The sequence below is a fragment of the Xylocopa sonorina genome, chromosome 3, assembly GCF_050948175.1.
Source record: "Xylocopa sonorina isolate GNS202 chromosome 3, iyXylSono1_principal, whole genome shotgun sequence".
Lineage (NCBI taxonomy): Eukaryota > Metazoa > Arthropoda > Insecta > Hymenoptera > Apidae > Xylocopa > Xylocopa sonorina.
Genome location: NC_135195.1, coordinates 9,135,230 through 9,153,432, shown reverse-complemented (window position 1 = coordinate 9,153,432; position 18,203 = coordinate 9,135,230). Strand labels below are relative to the sequence as shown.

General features: G+C 40.1%; 1 protein-coding gene across 6 annotated transcripts; it reads right to left on the bottom strand.

The window, feature by feature from the left end:
- Positions 1–6,377: 6,377 nt before the first annotated feature.
- On the bottom strand, positions 6,378–14,105 carry LOC143422504 (uncharacterized). 6 transcript variants are annotated; one of them, XM_076893193.1, is made up of 20 exons: positions 14,002–14,105; positions 13,644–13,736; positions 12,460–12,580; positions 12,166–12,381; positions 11,638–11,833; positions 11,426–11,544; positions 11,218–11,359; positions 11,012–11,135; positions 10,586–10,780; positions 10,298–10,511; positions 10,085–10,225; positions 9,780–9,996; positions 9,416–9,675; positions 9,071–9,251; positions 8,858–8,972; positions 8,470–8,770; positions 8,256–8,392; positions 7,971–8,174; positions 7,795–7,887; positions 6,378–7,646 (listed from the first exon to the last, which is right to left on the bottom strand). In XM_076893193.1, the coding sequence occupies exons 2-20, from the start codon at positions 13,704–13,706 to the stop codon at positions 7,224–7,226; spliced, it is 3,462 nt and encodes a 1,153-aa protein (XP_076749308.1). In that variant the 5' UTR covers positions 13,707–13,736; positions 14,002–14,105; the 3' UTR covers positions 6,378–7,223. The 6 variants fall into 6 exon arrangements, with proteins under 6 accessions (XP_076749308.1, XP_076749312.1, XP_076749313.1 ...); XM_076893197.1 differs by having other exon boundaries at positions 10,085–10,219; XM_076893198.1 differs by having other exon boundaries at positions 10,592–10,780.
- Positions 14,106–18,203: the final 4,098 nt, after the last annotated feature.

The following is an 18,203-nucleotide window of genomic DNA, read 5'->3' as shown; positions in this document are numbered from 1 at the left end:
AAGAAAGAGAAACGGACTATTACTTTTTAATATATTATCATACTTTTTTTTTGTTCATCGCGCTTTAATCGCTCCCCTTTGTCAGACGACCGTGACGACGATAAATGCGTCCAAGGTTCGTACACAGAGAACGGTCAGATGGCGCGCGACGAGGATCGAAAAAACCGCGTTCTTTCGCGAGGTAACCCCTTAACTGAGAACGTTCCGACATCGCGGTGAGTGGAAAATAAAAAAGGCCGGGTACTGGCGGAATATTAAAAAAAAAAAAAAAAAAAAAAAGAAGAAGGGAGAGGAAGGAACGGTGAGAGAAATCGGGTAGAGTGTTTTCGTCACAGCACCGAGGCGAAGAGAAATGACATTACATACCGTGAAGGCGCGATGCAGAAAAAGCTCTTGAGCTTCGAGCAACGTTTCGCGCTCGTCGACGACACCAACCCACCCAACTACATATAGCACCGGCGGCGGCGTCGTCGTCGTCGTCGTCGTCGTCGTCGTCGTCGTCGACGACTACAAAAAACCGCTTGAAAAGCTCTGTCGCTGCCTAGCTCGAATGATCGCTCCGATTCGAGGTTATACATATACGCGAGCGCATTGACGCGTGCAGCGGGGCGTTTGCACGTTTAGAAATGGCCCATTCCTTCCCCGTTATCCTGCTGCACTCGAGGGACAAAATCGTAAAACTAATCTTAGACCGAGTTACGGTTGATGTACGACTGCTCGATGGATATCGATCGAACGTTCGCGTTCGATCGATATAAAATTCGCGATAGATATCGATCGGCATAAAATTCGGTGCAACGTAAAGTGGTACAATTTTTCGTTGAATTAACGATAGCCGGATCGCGTGAGCTTAAGCAAATACGGTTCCTACGCGAATAGCGTAATAGTTTTAATTTCTACGCCATTGCACGCTCGTCACGAATACGCTCGCGTGTACGTGTGTACGCGCACACGTCCCTGCGGAGACTGCGGTTAGCAAAGAGGGTGATTCTTCGTAGGTTGGGAACACGCGACGGCGAACTGCGCGATACAAGCGCAAGGGAACGTCGCAGATAAGTCGCCGGGTGTGTATAGCCGATGGAAAATCATGAAGCACGCTTCTGTCTCAGCATCGAATCGAATAGGCGACAATAGTTTCCCGATCAGCGCCGGTCTATTTACGAGGACGGAGTTTCTCCGGTACGTCGCAGCCCTCTACACTCCGGTTAATAACAAACACCGTGAACCGTTCTCTCCCTCTGGCCATAAAAACTGATCGTCGAGACGAGAAGATACGAAGCGACGAGTTCTTTGGAGTGCGTAAAGTACCACGAGTAACGCGCGTGCTAAAAGGACGTCACTACCGCGCGGTGAAAGGGGAATAAGGTGAGAGAGAGAGAGAGAGAGAGAGAGTGCGCGGCGTGGAACAACGTTTCGATTCGTCTTTTAGCGTGCCGATGATCGCCGTAGACGCCTTCGTCGCCGCAAAACCATAATTCTCCATCGGCGAGAGGAAACCTCGGCCGCTTCTGACGACCTCGGTTACTTTTCATCCGTCAAAATTGAACGGGCGCAGACGGGCGCGGTACGTAGAGGAGAGCAGAAGGAGGAAGGAGGACGAGCAAGAGAAAAGAAAATGTAGGGATGGAGAGAGCGTATCGTAGGCGAGATAAGGACAGACGGTCGAACACGGTACACGGCGCGAAATGCTCTTCACTGATTTCCTTCTCTAAATATGGCCGCCTTCGTATACATCCTCTCTTTCTCTATACCGGTACGACTGGTGCACCCCCTTCCGATAACCACCCATAACCGCCCCTGCTTGCCCGAGGTTCTACTTGATTGCCAAGGCGTCTTAACCTCGGCCTCGGTTTAGTCCGCGCGGACTCGACGTTACGCTTTCGCAATGGCGAAAAACCACCGCGTCGGCCTATAACAGAGGCGAACAGGCCGCTGCAGCCAACCTGCGCGGAGAAAAATCCCTGGCGACGCCCAGTGGGCGAATAAAGAGGCGTAATCGGGAACGAAAAAGGCCAATCCTGCCGGAAGAGCGTAGTAACTCCGGCCAACTGGCTTCCATATGGATCCCGTTGACAGCCAGTCGTTAACTCCGCGCGGACTGTTTTCCCCCCTCCGACCTTTATTATGCCTTTCTACGTGCCGGTATACGTGTGTATAGACAAAGCTACAACCGAGAGCGCGGACCTCTATACTCCCGCTGGTCTCCTCGAGTTCCGTAGCTAGGGTACGGCTACGACCCCAGGGGTCGCCGAAGAAAGAAGAAAGAGGAGCCCCAGCAGGGACGGTCACCAAATGAACGAACATTTCCGTGGCACGGACCACGAAAAATGTTCCAACGCCAGAGAATAAGCGTTCCTGAGTCGGTGATGGTAGAGGTAGAGGGTTGGTCGGTTGCTGCTGGTGATAGTCGTCGCTCTCTACTACCTTCGTAGTGGTGGTAGTAGTGGTGGTAGTAGTGGTGGTAGTAGTGCCGTTCCCACTCCACACGGACGAGTCCAGCCAATTAATACCAACGCCTTTCGCTCCCAGACTCCGAAAAATCCTCTTGTTCCTAGCCGCGACAACGAGCAGCCGGAGGTCCATTCGACGATATCGTTCCTGGTAGCTCAACCGTTTCGTTGACAAGTGCAACGAAGGTGTTATCCCTCCCGTGAAAAAGTTTCTATGCTTCTCGACTGTTTTTCCAAACTATGTACCGATACTAACTGGATCCGTCCTATCGATCTTACTGCATTTATCGCGCTGGTCGAAAATATCCGTATCGATCGATTAAAAAAGACGAGCTTTCTAGCCAGACGGTTCGTATTGGATAATGTCGAAAAATAGTATTACCAAAGCCTGAGAACAATTGCGACACGCTGGCGCCGGATACGTGTATAACTAATACACGCCGGCGACGCGTCCAATTATATCGTTACGGGTGTATTTACGAATGCGGCGACATGCGGACAGCCCATTTCGGCGACCTCGCGCGCTCATTGACGGAATCGCGAAAAATCGACACGGTCGGCGAGGATGCGCGGAAACGGTATATGAACGATTGAAAATAAAACGAAAGGAAAACTGAAACATACCGGGTCGATATGTATGCGCGCGTGCATACGTGCACGATATCTCTCTCTCTCCCCCTCTCTCTCTCTCCCTCTCTCCCTCTCTCTCGTTATTTTGAAGAGCAGCGAACGGGCGAGAGAATTGCGGATATATTTGACGTATCAATAAATTATAATGAATTTTGGCACATGGAATGTTAACAGCCGTGCATGTTCATAAAATTCCGTGTGCGCTTATGACAGCCGTTCATAACAACCTAAGTCAATGTACATCGTTTTGGCCCTAATATTTCAGCGGATTCCAATACATTTCGTCAAAATGTCCGGATTAAATTAATAATCGATTTTATAGCCAGGCCCGATTTATTAGCGTGCCGGTGTTGTACATAAAATTCCACTTATCCCCTTTCTTTCCTCCTTTTTTTCTTTCCACGGAAATTCACTTTTCCCCCTCCCAGCTCTGTTCCTTTTCCTCGTTCCCCCATCGCCCCGAGCTGCTCTCTCTCTCTCTCTCTCGCTAGAGATTTCGATCGATCGTTTTCAATGCGGTGTCATTTCGACGAGAGCCACGGCGAGCGAACACTCTCGACGCTTTAACGATCGTTTTATAAAATGACGTGACCCTCGTAATTTCATTATGCCTTAATCCGACGAACGCTCGCGTTGCGGCGAAAGCGAAAAAGAGAAACGATCCTCCTGGTGTTCGCGGGAACGAGATCGAGCGATGGCCGCGTAAGGGCGGTGAGGAGAAATGGTAAAATACCCCACCCCTCCTCCCCAAAAAAAGAAGGGTAGAAACCTCTCTTCGATATTCAAGAGTGGTACTCGCAATATTAACGAGCGCCTATTAGAGAGTGGCAACTAGTAGAGGAAAGGAAATTCATTTTTCTTTCGTTGCTTCTTTTCCTTCTGCTAAATACAAGAAGGGTTGGTGCGAACGACCCGTCCACCCCTGCCATTAAATCATCCTACTCTCTCTCTCTCTCTCTCTCTCTCCCTGGTTTACTCTTTTTTTTCGTAACACCCTCCAAGACCAAATTCGTTTCTTCTACAGATTTCGTCTTATCGCGCGATCAATTATCGTGTAGACTACGTATACTTCGATCAAGACCAGTCTTCGGCTCTCTGAATCATCAATTTTCTGTACACGACCGTTGATGCGCTACAACTTTTTAGTGGCAAGAATAAATTTTCTAATATCGTGCCGCAAAAAAGGTTTGATAGGCTTGTAACATTTATGAACGTTTATTCTGAGACAATGATGAATATGCAACGTTTATGTTCTAAGGTTGACGAATATCTTAAACGTAACGACGTTTACTTGTTGTCGATATTCAGGGTCCTCACAAGTATTGATGATAATAAGAGATATGAGATATAGCGAGGGTCCTTTACGTGCATATAATAATCCTGATAGCTCTGAAATATTGACAACATATTTGATCGTTCGAATGCCCCGTTACTCTATATCATTAAACCATCCTTTTTTTTATTTTTTTAACCGTTTTCACTCGACGTCAGAAGGAGATGGTCAAGTTCGATTTCATAATACAACGAGGAAGCGTTAACTTTATTATCTGCGTTTACCTGCCCGCGATAAGTGATTTATCGCGTCTCAACATGTTCAACTTCTACATTGGATCGGTTATCGCGAAGAAACAATTAACATCGCCAAACAATCTAACCCGTTATTTCGACGATAAAACGTTTTTATTCCCCGATAAAGTTGGACGTATAATGCTTTCGACGTTTCAGATCCGATCCGATCCGATCCAATTCGATTCGCCCCTCGCACTTCGGAATCTCAGCACTTAATGATCAATACCGTTCCTCTCGTTTCGCGCACATAATCGCGTTATGCCCACTTTATTTGCGAAACGCTCGCTGGTGGCATTTTACGTAAATTTTCACGTTTTATAAGTATATCGAATGCAGAGAAGTATATGGCAATTAAAATTTTACTTTATCGTTAACTGTAAAAAAAACTAGCCACGATTTTTACGGTCTTGCCAAGATAACGTTACAACGGACATTGCAAAGTTTCTTTCCAGTGAAACCAGTCGCAATCATTTATCGGCCGGCAAGTAGCGGTCACAAGTGCGTTTCAGCGAATCAACGCGTTACAATGCTTTTCTCTCTTTCGTTGAACTGAAAAGTACGGTTGTCGGAATAATGCACAACCGAATAAAATGCCCGCGATTATGGCTGGCTCGTAAATCGCGAAGTCACCAACTAAATCGTGTCGTAAATATTCAACGGAACAAGAACAGGCAAAAAGTAGTTATTGTTAGTCGGTGAAACATGTGTACAGCAACGCTGAACGGTGGGTCTGATAGGAAATCGGGAACGATCGGAAAAATTGGAACGCGCACCATAGATGGTAATAGCAACAAAAACATGGAAACGATCGAATAATCCCACCGAATTTTGAAACCAATTACCCCGATAACACAACTTTGTCACAGTGATCTATATATTCTTCTATATTTCACTAGTTTTATTGTAACTTCTTGCGTATCTCAGTGCTTTTATTGCAATTCATGGAATATTTCAATAGTTTTATTGTAATTTATTTTATATTTCCCACTTTAGAGGTAAGAGAGAGAAAGATATATAAGGAAGCTATAAGAAAGAGTGAGACAGATGTTACCTACCTTGCTGAAGAACACCTGGCGCCATCTCTGTGAAAAGTGCTCAAACTGCTCGCACAGCGGTACCGACAGCGAAGTGAACTACTCAAGAACTACTAGCGCCATCTCTGCAGAAAGTAGTGAAACTAATGACCGACTAGTTTCAGCTCTTCTCCGAGAGATGACGCTAGTGCTTCGGTAGTTCACTTCGCTGTCGATAACGCTGTGCGAGCAGTTTGAGCACTTTTCACAGAGATGGCGCCACGGGTTCCAAAGTAGGGTCGACAACATCTGTCTCGCTCTTCCTTATAGCAGTTTTCTCTCTCTCTCTCTCTCTCTCCCGGTGTAAGCAATACAGCTTTTCAAAATCAAAATCACCATCGCATAAAATTACTTCCATTACTTTATTAACGTTATATATTTTCTATCAAATATTCTTGTACGTTCCCTAATATTAATACGTACGTGTAATTTGAAATCATCTCATCTGTTGCACATTAGGCTATTCCATTCACTTTCCGTAGTTTTAAGACTTATCAAATCCACTTACAAGACGGTATGATTAAAATCATTTCTCATGCACATTATCAAAATTGTAAATAAAGTACAGTACCTTGATTCGTATAAAGTCTGCTTCTCTGAATTATTCAACGTTACACAATTGAAATTAATTATGTACATAAATCACAAACAGACATTATTACTTAGATAAAGTTTATAACGCATTGTTCAACAAATCTTACATGATACAAACTATAGCCCTGTATATTTATGATTACAGTGAGATGTATTAAATCCCTTCTAATCAACTTTATTTTTTCATTCTTTTTTTTTAAATACCACCACGGATTAATTATACTTTTTTTTTTCTTCACATCGAATATTGGACTATAAGTTAGTGTAATTGATATCGACCGGTAGTATCATCAATATTAAAAGGATAAAATTAATATTAAAAGTATCATCTTAATATCAACGACACTTAAATAGTGCTTATAGTATGCATAGGTCACAAATAAGATAATACACATTACCGTATGTATAATACCTACACAGGTGTTCATTTGATTAATAATAATACATTTCATTTGCATGACAATAATTCTACAGAAAACGCGGTTTAATATGAAAGAAGTATTTTAATATTGGTGTCGTGTCGACGTCACTTAATGTTTAGAGTAAACTGGGAGAGAGAGCGAGTGTAACCAATCGACGGCAATTTTTACGAACATAAAAATGTACACTGTTAATTGTCAATGACAGTTTATAAAAAGACATGGCATTTGCATTAAATAAATTAAATAATTCGCGTATCGTTTCATTTGTGTGATATTCGAAAACATTCCATATGTTGATACGTTGAGCTGACATATACAATCACGATTGCAATGACAGTTCTGAATATATATTTGTATATATTTCATTCTATTTCTTGGTCACTGCAATTTCTCCCCTTTTTTTAAACACTACCTGATTTCTCCTTTATAAATATTCTAAATCATTGCGAACTGCTTCCATTTTACAAACCGTTTCGAGCTGGCTATTATTTCGATTGCCTATCCTGGTCAGAAAAATATTTAGTCGCATTTGGGAAACGTAAAGGATCTGGAAAATCTGGCGTTCCGTATCTGTGGGGATTCAAGCAGTCTCTGATTGCTTGACCAAATGCACGTCTAACACCCGGATCAACGGCCACAGCGACCGCAGCACCTTCAACCTCTTCAACACTCGCTCGGGTTACACCCTCTCTCACTAAACGTTCCATAGAGGCTGCTATCGCTGAATGATTAGGTGTAGGACTCACTAATAATCGTGGCTTTTGTTGTTCTATAAGCTTGCGCCGTTTAGTGGGCAATGTACCTAAGTAAGCATCACTGAATGTCGCTACACCACCATTCGGCATTCCCTGCATTTGTAACTGGCGCCGTTGCCTTATTCCGTCTCGAGCTATTATTGGTACCCAATCCTAAAATAAATATTTCGTTAGATTGTTATTCACAGTAAGTACCCGTATACCATTCATGACTTTGGTTCTGGATTCTGAATTCGTTGTAAAAATTAATAATTAATTTTCGCTCAGTCAAAAAAATAATAAAGAGGTATAAAATACTTACTGAAGGTAATGCTTCGTGACCTGGGAACGTTTCTGGAATATCTTCACCATCTTCTGGTAAAGAAGATGCCTCGAACGTTTCTGTCTCCATAGGCTATGTAATCAAATTTAAACGTTGAAATAAAAAGAAAACGCTTGAGTGTCGAAAGGTGAAAATTTTATAAACAAGCAACTTGCCTCAGATTTTATTTGTGAAGATTGATGTGTGACAGCCGAAGGCACCGTTGTTGCTTGCACAGATATATCCTTGTATTTCAAAAGTGGAAGAATTTCTGAATCTGGTGGTTGTATAACTCGTGAAGAGTACGTTTCGAATTGGAAAGCAAGCAAACCCGTTATGGATATACGCATCATGAGGTCGATACCATCCAACATTCCCTCCTATTTAAAAAATAAATTCTATTAATAAAATGCAGAAGATATGAATGTTTCTTACATAACTACGTACGATACGTAACATACCACGAAATTTCTTGCAATTAATCCAAGTCCTACTTCACATGTATTAGGAATAGAATATCGAAGCACTGCACACAATTGACTTCCTATACTATCCATAGTATTCACAATTTCTTGCCCGAATCTAGAATCATCAATGTCTAAAACAAAACAAAAAAATACCTTACAACTTACTTACTTTAGCGTATCATAATGCTACATATACAATGCTACGGACCATTATTAAATAAGTGTTGTAATATATCTTTGATATGACGACGAAGTAAAGCTTCAACGGTAGCACAAATATCTACACGTGAATCGTTTCTGCTTAGATTTTCCTCTCTATTAAATAGACGCTGCAAATGTGGTCTCAACTGTGATAACAATTGGTCTGTAGCTTGTTCCTGAAGTGTTTCCGTGTCAACATTTGGAAACAAATGTCGAAAGAATTCTTGTAGTGGTTTTCTAAGATGTGAAAGTGGTTCTAACTGGCCAGATTGTAACCTTATTAAACTTTCCAAAGTCATATTCTGTAGCTAAAAAATTAAAAAGAAAAGAAGTTAGTATTATTTTATCCTAATTCACAAGACAGTATACGTTTTATAAAAGTATCTCTTATTTACCAGTACTACAGATAAATTCACAAGAATATTGTCTGCAGTTTCTGAATCCTGAGACGTAAAAAGACTCATTTGTATACCTCTGCGTTCTAGTAAGTCCGCTAGAGTCGGATCATCTCTAGTAATGAAATATAACAAAGTTAATATTTATTTTAGTGAAAATTAATATTTTTTTATTTAATAGCTTTCAATATATTATCTAAAAAATATACATACTCATTCCCTAGAATTTCCATTTGTTGAGTGTTCCCACCAGCTTGCCTCTGCATTATGTTATCAAGACTGCATCCAAAAATCAAGCGCAGCATATGCATGAAATTATAATTTCGAATCGTGTGTAACGTCGATGCTGTAGTATTTGTAGAGCTGGTGTTACTAGTTGCACTTGAAGTTGTAGCTGAAATAATAGTAATAATAATAATAATAACGATATACGTGTATGTGCGCATTGAAATTGCCCTCAATCGGTAACAATAATAAATTTTAACGTAATTTCTTTTGATAAAGCTGTAAGAATTCAGACAAATAATACTCGTTTAATAGTTTCTTGAACAAATATACCGGTTTGTGCTTGAGTTTGTGTTTCGGCGGTATTTGTCTGGCTTGTACGTGTTCCTTGCGACGTAGATGTAACAGTACTAGAAGTTGTAGTTGACGTACGACGAACATGATGTGAATTACAAGGAAGGAATGGATCGAAATCAAATGCTGGTCCTATACTCATCCCTACACCTAAGGGATGAGTTTGTTGATGAAACACATGTGGACGCGATGTACTTCTAGTTTGCGTAGCTGTTGTCGGATGAGTACCAACGTTGCTTCTATAATAATATATATAAAATAATTTACTAAGTACTATATAAAGATAGACAGTTAGCGAGTATAAAAAATACAGGTTGGACGAAAAAAAGAACGACAAACATACCGTGCCTGTGTACTTTGTCCAGCGTTTGTATTTCCACTATCCATTGACGCAACAGTTTGCTGACCAACTGTCGGAGGATTTCGGGTGGTAATTGTTGTGGTACTAATGCCTCCACCTTGTACCATGTGTCCGGCAAAAGCTTGCATTAAATTTCGTATGAAATCAGGCGGAGGAGCTGAACCCCAGGAAAATGCTCCAGCAGTACCACCAATTCTTCCTAAGAGGATAGCAGAATGATTAATACATAAAAATATATATTGTAAAAAGGCAATCATAATTCTTAAATTCTTTTAATACGCATTTACCTGCATTATTATTATTGTTATTGTTGTTATTATTATTTTCACCACCTTGAGTTTGTTCACTAGCAGGTGTAGCGTCTATATTACCTTCAGGACTGACTTCCATTAATACTTCGACATTATTTGGCAAGTTAAATACTGTACCTGTAACATAATTTTGACTTTCTTATCTAAATAATTTACCATTTTTCAACATACGAAACCCAGAACACATACCAAATGGAGATTGTGTCGGTTCTGGTTGTTGTTGCGGTGGCTGCTGCTGCTGCTGCTGTTCAGTCTGTTGTTGAGTATCAGATTCAGATTCTTGTTGATTGGAGTCTTCAGTGTTGCCTTCGCTTGTTTCTGACTGTGCAGTTGTACCTGTTTCTCCATTTTCTTCGTTACCATTATTATTATTCGCATTACGACCGTGTAAGCTAATATGTGCCTGATAAAAACATAATCAAAAAATTTGATTATATATGGAACGAAATTAAAAAATTATTAGTCACTTGTGCTCACCTCTACCTGGATTGGTATACCGGGTTGCAAGATGGCCGAGTGTTGAATAATAATTGGTCTACATCGCAAATTCCTAGGAGGTTGCTGGCTCATATCCACTATTATGTCGCTTAAGGCATGGAAAGCATGTGACATATAGTGTAAACATTCGCTAATACCATCCACGAATGCTTGATATTCGACGACTCGTCGTCCCTAAATATATTAATGGCTTAAATTTCTCTCAAAATTCAAACGTTTGTATTTGTATCATACCATTTAATCAGTTAGCAAAAACGATGTAAAAGGTATATAAATTGCAATATTACAATAATTTTTAGCCTTTATTTCACGCACGGATCGATTGTTCGATGACGATCGAGTTCTTCGTGATGCTGTGCGGCATTATCCGCACTGAAAGTGCCAAAGAGACTATTATGTACTTACCCATGGAGCTAATGCAGGATCATCATGCATAAGTTTACGGTAACGTTCTAAATGAGGTCGCAAACGATATTGAGTATGAAGTAATAGTTCCAGTAACTCTGCCAATTGTGGAGGTCGGGGAAGTCTACAAATAGTAATAAATTTATAAATAATGTACAACAAAATATTATACTAGAAAACTATAAAATATACGAAAAGATTTTTACTGTGGTGGTGATCGTCGATTAGGTTGTCCATCATTATTTGACGTAGACCCTTGTTGTTCAGATTGCGGTTGTGCATCCGGTTGTTGTTCCTCGGTAGTCTCATTGTTTGCCGGCCTTGATTCGGCATTGTCGTCGCCATTTCCTGTTGTAATAATTCACTGTTATATAAATTTACATTTATCATTTGATTTGATTCTTGAATACAAACCTCGAAGTAGTGTAACGTTATTTGCTCCAACTGCAGATAAAGCTGCTGCTATTGCAGCTACTGCAGCCTCTGTTAATCGGGCACCACCATTTGTTCTATTTTCATTATTACTGAAAAGACTGCATAGTTTAAATAAAAGATTTTAAGTGAAATATGATTTATTTTACTAGTCTTCATATATGGTTATTACTCAAATTGTAGATTATACTTACAACTGTTCTGATTCTAATTCTGATTCTTGCATTAGTTGACTTAGCGGTGGTCGATTATTTTCAGGCGCGGATAGATTAACAGGACGAGAAGGATTCTCAATACGATCCATAAGTCGATCTGCACGTTCAAGCATGTGTCTCGCAGCGATTAATCGACCATTAGACAAACTGTTGCTATACTGAGGTACTGGTAGTCCTGTTAAATATAAAAAAAAAATAAAATACTGTGTAGAAAAAGTGCAGAGAAAATGATGAGAAAAACACAGTCTTGGAAACTATAGATCAATAATGAGCAACCTGCAGTTTGTGAATTATATGTGACACGTTGAAGTTAGTTGTACGAATCACATCAGTTGGTAAAGTAAAAAGATTTTGGAATTTAATATGACACATGAATCTGTCAAATAATTATAGAAAAAATTTATGGTTTTAATAGGTGGAATAAAGGTAACGGTATAGACAGTAGCAGGAAAAAGATTGCTTATCATTGGTGTCGATTATATTGCAAGAATGCATTAATTATAGTACCATGTCCTTCCACAATTTCAGCTGGTACTGACATTGCACCTAAATACATAGCATTGCCATGCATTTGAGCACGAGTGAGACGGTAATGTGTTCTCTGTGGATTTTGCCACATCTGTGATCCATGATTCTGACCTTGGCTTTGACCACTGTCATTTCCACGTTGACCAGGTTGAGGTGGTGCACGTTGTACCAAATGTATAACCTTTCCATTAACATCTAAATTATAAAATTGTATAGATTGTTAAAGGTTTTTACTCAATATTTCCAATTATAATGCAACACAAAATTCTTTACCATAATCATTTAATTTCATCTGATCTTGAAGAACTCTACCACAATAAATAAGCCTCTGTGAATCTGCCGGTACTGCTACTGTTTCCGCTATATATTCTTTGAAACCTCGAACCGTGATTTGCTATAAAACAATATTTATTTTTCAGTACTTTATACTTTTCAGACAATTCAGAATCAATTCTTAATTGCTGCTACTCCTACTTCAGAAGGAAATATTAACAATCTAAACTTACATGGTAGCAATAATTTTCATAACAATATTATACATAACTAAGTGTTTATAATTAAATAAGAATCAAATAGTGCCAATATATCAGGTTGAAATGATAAATCTTTGTATTATTACATATACTAAATATGCATTATTAGTAGTGACAAAGACCATGTTCTTAATATAACTAAGTAAATAATGTTTAAGTATATTTTGTGCAAACATTAAACATATCAGTCATCATTGTTACATCATGCATTATATTTCCAATCATTTCCTCCTGATAATATTATAATATTAATTATTCATTATAAAAATTATGATATTGCAAACAGCATTGTAATATACTATAATTTAATGTTTGTCCGTAAATTAGTATCAATCATTAAATATAAAGGAACTTTTACTCATAAAGATAGTATTATTATTATTATTATTATTATTATTATTATTATTATTATTATTATTATTATTATTATTATTATTATTGTATTACACAATATTACAACTATATTCATATACAAAATTGTTTAAGTATAATAGTAAATATTTAAATTGTTAAAGAATTGCAGTGCAAGAATTGAGAGATTCCATATATATATATATAGTTATATAGTTATATATATATAGTTATATAGTTATATATATATAGTTATATAGTTATATATATATATATGTGTATATATAGTGATATATAATATATATATACACATATATAAGTGATGAATCAAACAATAATTACGGAAATAACCTAAAAGAGTGACATACAGAGATGAAAGAATAATTAATGGAAATATCGAAAAAATGTACATTCACGATACTGGTTCTAGAATAGGCAGCTGTAAAGGCAAGAATATCAATATGTACGTAATCGTGAAGTGTACCGTCTAGAACGGTAAGATATTAATAATGGTAATCATAAACAGACAGAATGAAAATTGGTTCTCTGGAAATGAGGGGAAAAAATACTCACATCATCCTCCAAGGAGAAAGCATGATTCTGTGAATCCAAGGTTTTCACCGTGAGGTCAATCATCGTTGATCGGCCTTAATTGGTACGGTACAACTAAAATTCAGAAAAACAAACAATATCAGAACAGTATTGTGCGTAATACAGAATCGTCTTCCCCGCACTCACGCAAGCACGCAGATACAAGACTGTAAACGACACTCGGTCAGTGGCTAGTATCAACGAGGGAATGTTTAATATTTAGAAATTGAAGAAGGAAATTCGATCCTAATGTAAATCAATTGAAGTGTACAGAGAAATTACGTAATTAAATCGAAGCGACTACGTTTTTATCGTGCAATCGTTTTGATAACGAACCCACCGATGAAATTTTATAACGACGGCCGACACGACACGTTATTTTACCCAGAATTCACTTTACCAGTGAAATCGCAGACGCTGCCAACACATCGATCCCTTTATTCCCTAGAAAGAAGATGATTCAGAATTGATAAGAATCATGCTTCTGCAATACCCATGGATCCTGTAATCGCACCGTTCTCCGCCAGATGCAGCTAGGAACTCAAGCTTGTGGCGACACAGTTTCCACGGTGGTTGCGTCGCTTGGCTTGCGGGAAAACCGAAACATTCAATCCGGTTGGTATATTTTTTTCCTACCGAACTTTTCTAACGTCACGTTACATACCGTATACGTATATGGTTATTAACAAGGCTGAAAGAGGACAGTATTTCACGAGGACTTGGATTTCTCAGCGAATAGTACAGTACAAGAGTACAAGTTCATTCAGTTCCGCTCTCATTACTCCGTAAGATGTCTCTTTGAAACGCGAGATCGGAAAGCAATGGTTGCTTTCCAAAAGGACATCCTTTTTCAATTCTTCGTTATACTGATCGATGATCGGGGGAAACCTGATTACTCCAAGAAAACGGCGGAGATATTGGACAGGCAATTGGACTGGTGGAGCAGATGGCACAATATTTCTATTTTAGTATTTAGGACTCTCATCGCGTTTAGGCTAAGAACGAAAGTCAGGTATAAACATCGAAATATCCATATCAATTATTGTATCGGTGTCGCGGATCGATGAATTTGTATCCTTTTGCTGACGGACAAGAACGATTCGAGCAATCGTACCTGGTGAATACATATCGAAAGCAAGCCATCGGCTTGCCATGGACATCGCGTGATCCGTACGAAGATGAAAAAGAGAAGCAGAAAAGATTCATGGCAGGTCGATCGCATTATTCAGATTAGGGCATCGACTGAGCCACGCGAGTATGCGAGTACACCGCGTTCCTTTTGTATGGGTATGCACGTGTACGTACTTATATCGGTAGAAGATAATACGGCCGATCGTGCACCGCAGAAGAATGTTAATGGTACTTCAGTTTTGTATGCAGGAAGTGACGGCGCGTCCAGTCTCATACCGTAGCGGGTCCCGGCGCCCCGGCGTCCGAGCAGAAAAAGGCCCAATAAGACCGATAGAAGTGAAAAACCAAGAGATTCACCCGTTCCCGTGTCGGAGGAAGGAAAGAGAGATGCTCCTTTAAATCCCATCATAAACACACAGAACCAGGGGCTCTCAACGTTTGCCAGAGGTATACAATTTACGTGGCCCATTCTAATTTTCAACCCTCGAGTTTGGTACGCTTGGTATTTTCAACTTGGCGCCATCCTGGCGAATAGTTTACGCGTGATACGTATTTCCATTCCTTAATTACTCGCGCCAAGTCATAGGGACTCGATACGATCTCCATTTTGTTATTATTGTTAATATTTCATTGTATACACTAGGGCTAATTGAGTATCATAATTATTTTAAATATCAAGAGGCTGCTGCATGGCACTATATCTTCCCGAGATCGCTCCTCCCGTGATACAGTTGATATTGCGCTGAATATATTACACAATGGTAGCACGTACGCGCGACTAAGTAGCGCCAGTAATTAAGGAATATTTGTACATCATAAATCCTGTCGACTGCCATAATTATTATATGATTTGGTTAATAAGAGCTAATAGAATGTTTCTAAGTAGCCAGTATGCGGTGCACGTCACCTGACGAGGAATCTACTTAATGGGTAGTAATGTACGAACGTGTAAGATTGAAGATTGACGATCCTACTGTGTATTATATAGTGCTGACGCATTACTGGAATCAAGATTGAAGATATTTGGAGAATGAAGACCGCTGTACCAATGCGGCGAAAGAAAAAGTAAGGGTTACATCTTGGCCCTATAGAACAAGAAATAGGCAGGCGCCAGCCAGAGTTGCAAGTTCGTAATGATGTAGCTATCTCGATTTAACATGCCTGGCGGTTTTGCCCGTTAATACATACTTAACTTGCTTCAGTTGTGCGAGCTTTGGCCGATCTTAAATGTAGCTTAGCACAGCCCCTTCGCTACTAATACTAATGACAGGACGAAATGGGTGCCAAGAAACGGAAAAGTAGGTTGACAAGTGATAACTATCGCGCAAAAGTTAATAATTTTTAAGGTACGTAGAAAAGAAGATCCATATACGAATTGTTACCCTTCGGGTAGGATACCATCGTCAGTCAACTGTGGGACTTCCTGTTTGATTAATTAGTTACGTCGGTTCATCCATCGTTGGCTCGTATACATACGTGCTCGTACAGATAGGGCCGAGCATGCTCTACATATGTACCGGCTTCAATCCTCCAAAGAATTCGAAACGCCAACTTAGCTTTGACTACATATCTCGCGCGCCACCTTAATGCTTTTATTATATCCTCTAAACTGCTACTGGCTCTTCTCGCGTCTTCTTTCTTCCTTCCCATCGTTCCTCTTTCACGGCAAGAAAACGAGGAGTTCGCGTGCGTGTCTCGAAGCTATGCAACAGGGAGAGAGAGGATCCAGGGAAGCCGGTAGGAGGGATAAACCAATACACCAGGCCCGGTAGCGAGAGCGTACAGTGCGTGACACGTTGAACCGTGTGCTCGTGTGCGTTGGCGCCAGGCCGCATTCTCGCATTCGTTAACTAACACATCGAGTTACGTCCAGCTCGCAGCTCGTGCCTTGTTCTCCCTTGCCTCCCCTAAACCCCTCGCAACGAAACCACACCGCCTACCCGCCAACCCCCCGCAATATTAAGAGCGGTCACGGATCCCAAATTTGCCATCCGTGGGGAAGGGCGGGATACCGATTTGTCCTCGTCCCGTTTGCACGCCACTGGTACGTGGTAATATGACCGGTTTCTACTGGTGCGCATCGGCTACCAATCGTGTTTCGGAATAAAGCGGTTCTCCAGAAGGAGACCTAAGTACATCCGTGTCCAGTTATCAAAACGTATTGTCACGATGATTATCGCGATCACGATATCGTTGGATCTCTTGGAACTTCCATGACGCATGTTGAACAGTTACCAGACAATTACTGGTGGAGAGATATTTGTTTTATGTCTATTTGTATTTAACAACTTTGAAGAGGCACCGGTCCACTACAGGCGAACAATAAATTTCGATTATCCACGTCCAAAGCCGTGAGCATCGGTCAGTTCATCGGGGCTTTTCTACTTGACAAATTAATTCCCACGCATTCATGCAGTGCAATTTCCAATTCCTCCGTCTTACATTGTACAGATAACTGTCCCACCGACGGTATTTTCTCGTTTATCATACTGGTGAACGATTTATTTAACGCGCTCGACAGATAGAGCACGACGCCACCGCGATATTCATATTGTGATATTAATCATATGAACGATGTATGCACAAAGTATGTCCGAAGGTTGCTTTCTTATTCTATAACGTGGAAAAGCGCGTATCGTATTAAATAGAATAAATAACAGTCTAGTCGGTGCAAATGTAAAAGGCGTAAATTGCGAGATAGAGTTGCACTGTCACCTCAATATTTGACAAAAAGAGACGTTCGATCGCCTAAGGTCGCTCATTAATCTCTATCAGTTTGTAATGAATGAAGGAGAGCATTGAAAGAGCTTTTCTAATCAAGTATTAATTCCATATCAATGAACGAACTCTGTGAATTTCAATTCAATGGATTTTTGTCTAAATCTAATATAAAGCTGATATTTTTCAATGTTATTTATTTTTTTCAATCTTTGATTGTTTCAGGAGGAGTGGACGATTTAATTAAAAATGTCAGGACGTTTAACGGGATAGCTGGTAAAAGGTCCAAAAAAAAGAGGCAGAAGAGTCGACCGTTATCGCAGGAATTGGCAACGGCTACTGTATCTGAGATAATTGCACGGCAGCAGGATCGTGAGCCGCGTTAAATATCGTATAAAAGGCGAGATGTGTATACCAACTTCACACCTACCTAAAATATACGGTTCTGGTCTTGCTGGTTACCTCAGTTTCTTGCTGCATATTTCAACACGTAGAGTGACCAGTTTCTGATCAGTTAAAAGGCCATCGTTTCATTATAAATGGTATAACAATGGCAGCAACGAGAGTAACTGCAAACGTAAAGTTTCGCTAATTGCATTCAATCGACTGAACACTCTGGGAACGTTTTTTCAACACTCTAAAACATTTCCGATAATTTGTTTATGGAAACTCGTTGCGCGCGAACAATGTCCG

What these genes read in the sequence shown, in the direction of transcription:
- LOC143422504 (XM_076893193.1), bottom strand. Translation starts at nt 13,706, where the DNA reads ATGATTGACCTCACGGTGAAAACCTTGGATTCACAGAATCATGCTTTC. An exon ending in TGAAATTGTGGAAGGACATG is followed by an intron (nt 11,834 to 12,165) that starts GTACTATAATTA and finishes TATATTTAACAG; the next exon opens with GACTACCAGTACCTCAGTAT. An exon ending in ACAACACTTATTTAATAATG is followed by an intron (nt 8,393 to 8,469) that starts GTCCGTAGCATT and finishes GTTTTGTTTTAG; the next exon opens with ACATTGATGATTCTAGATTC.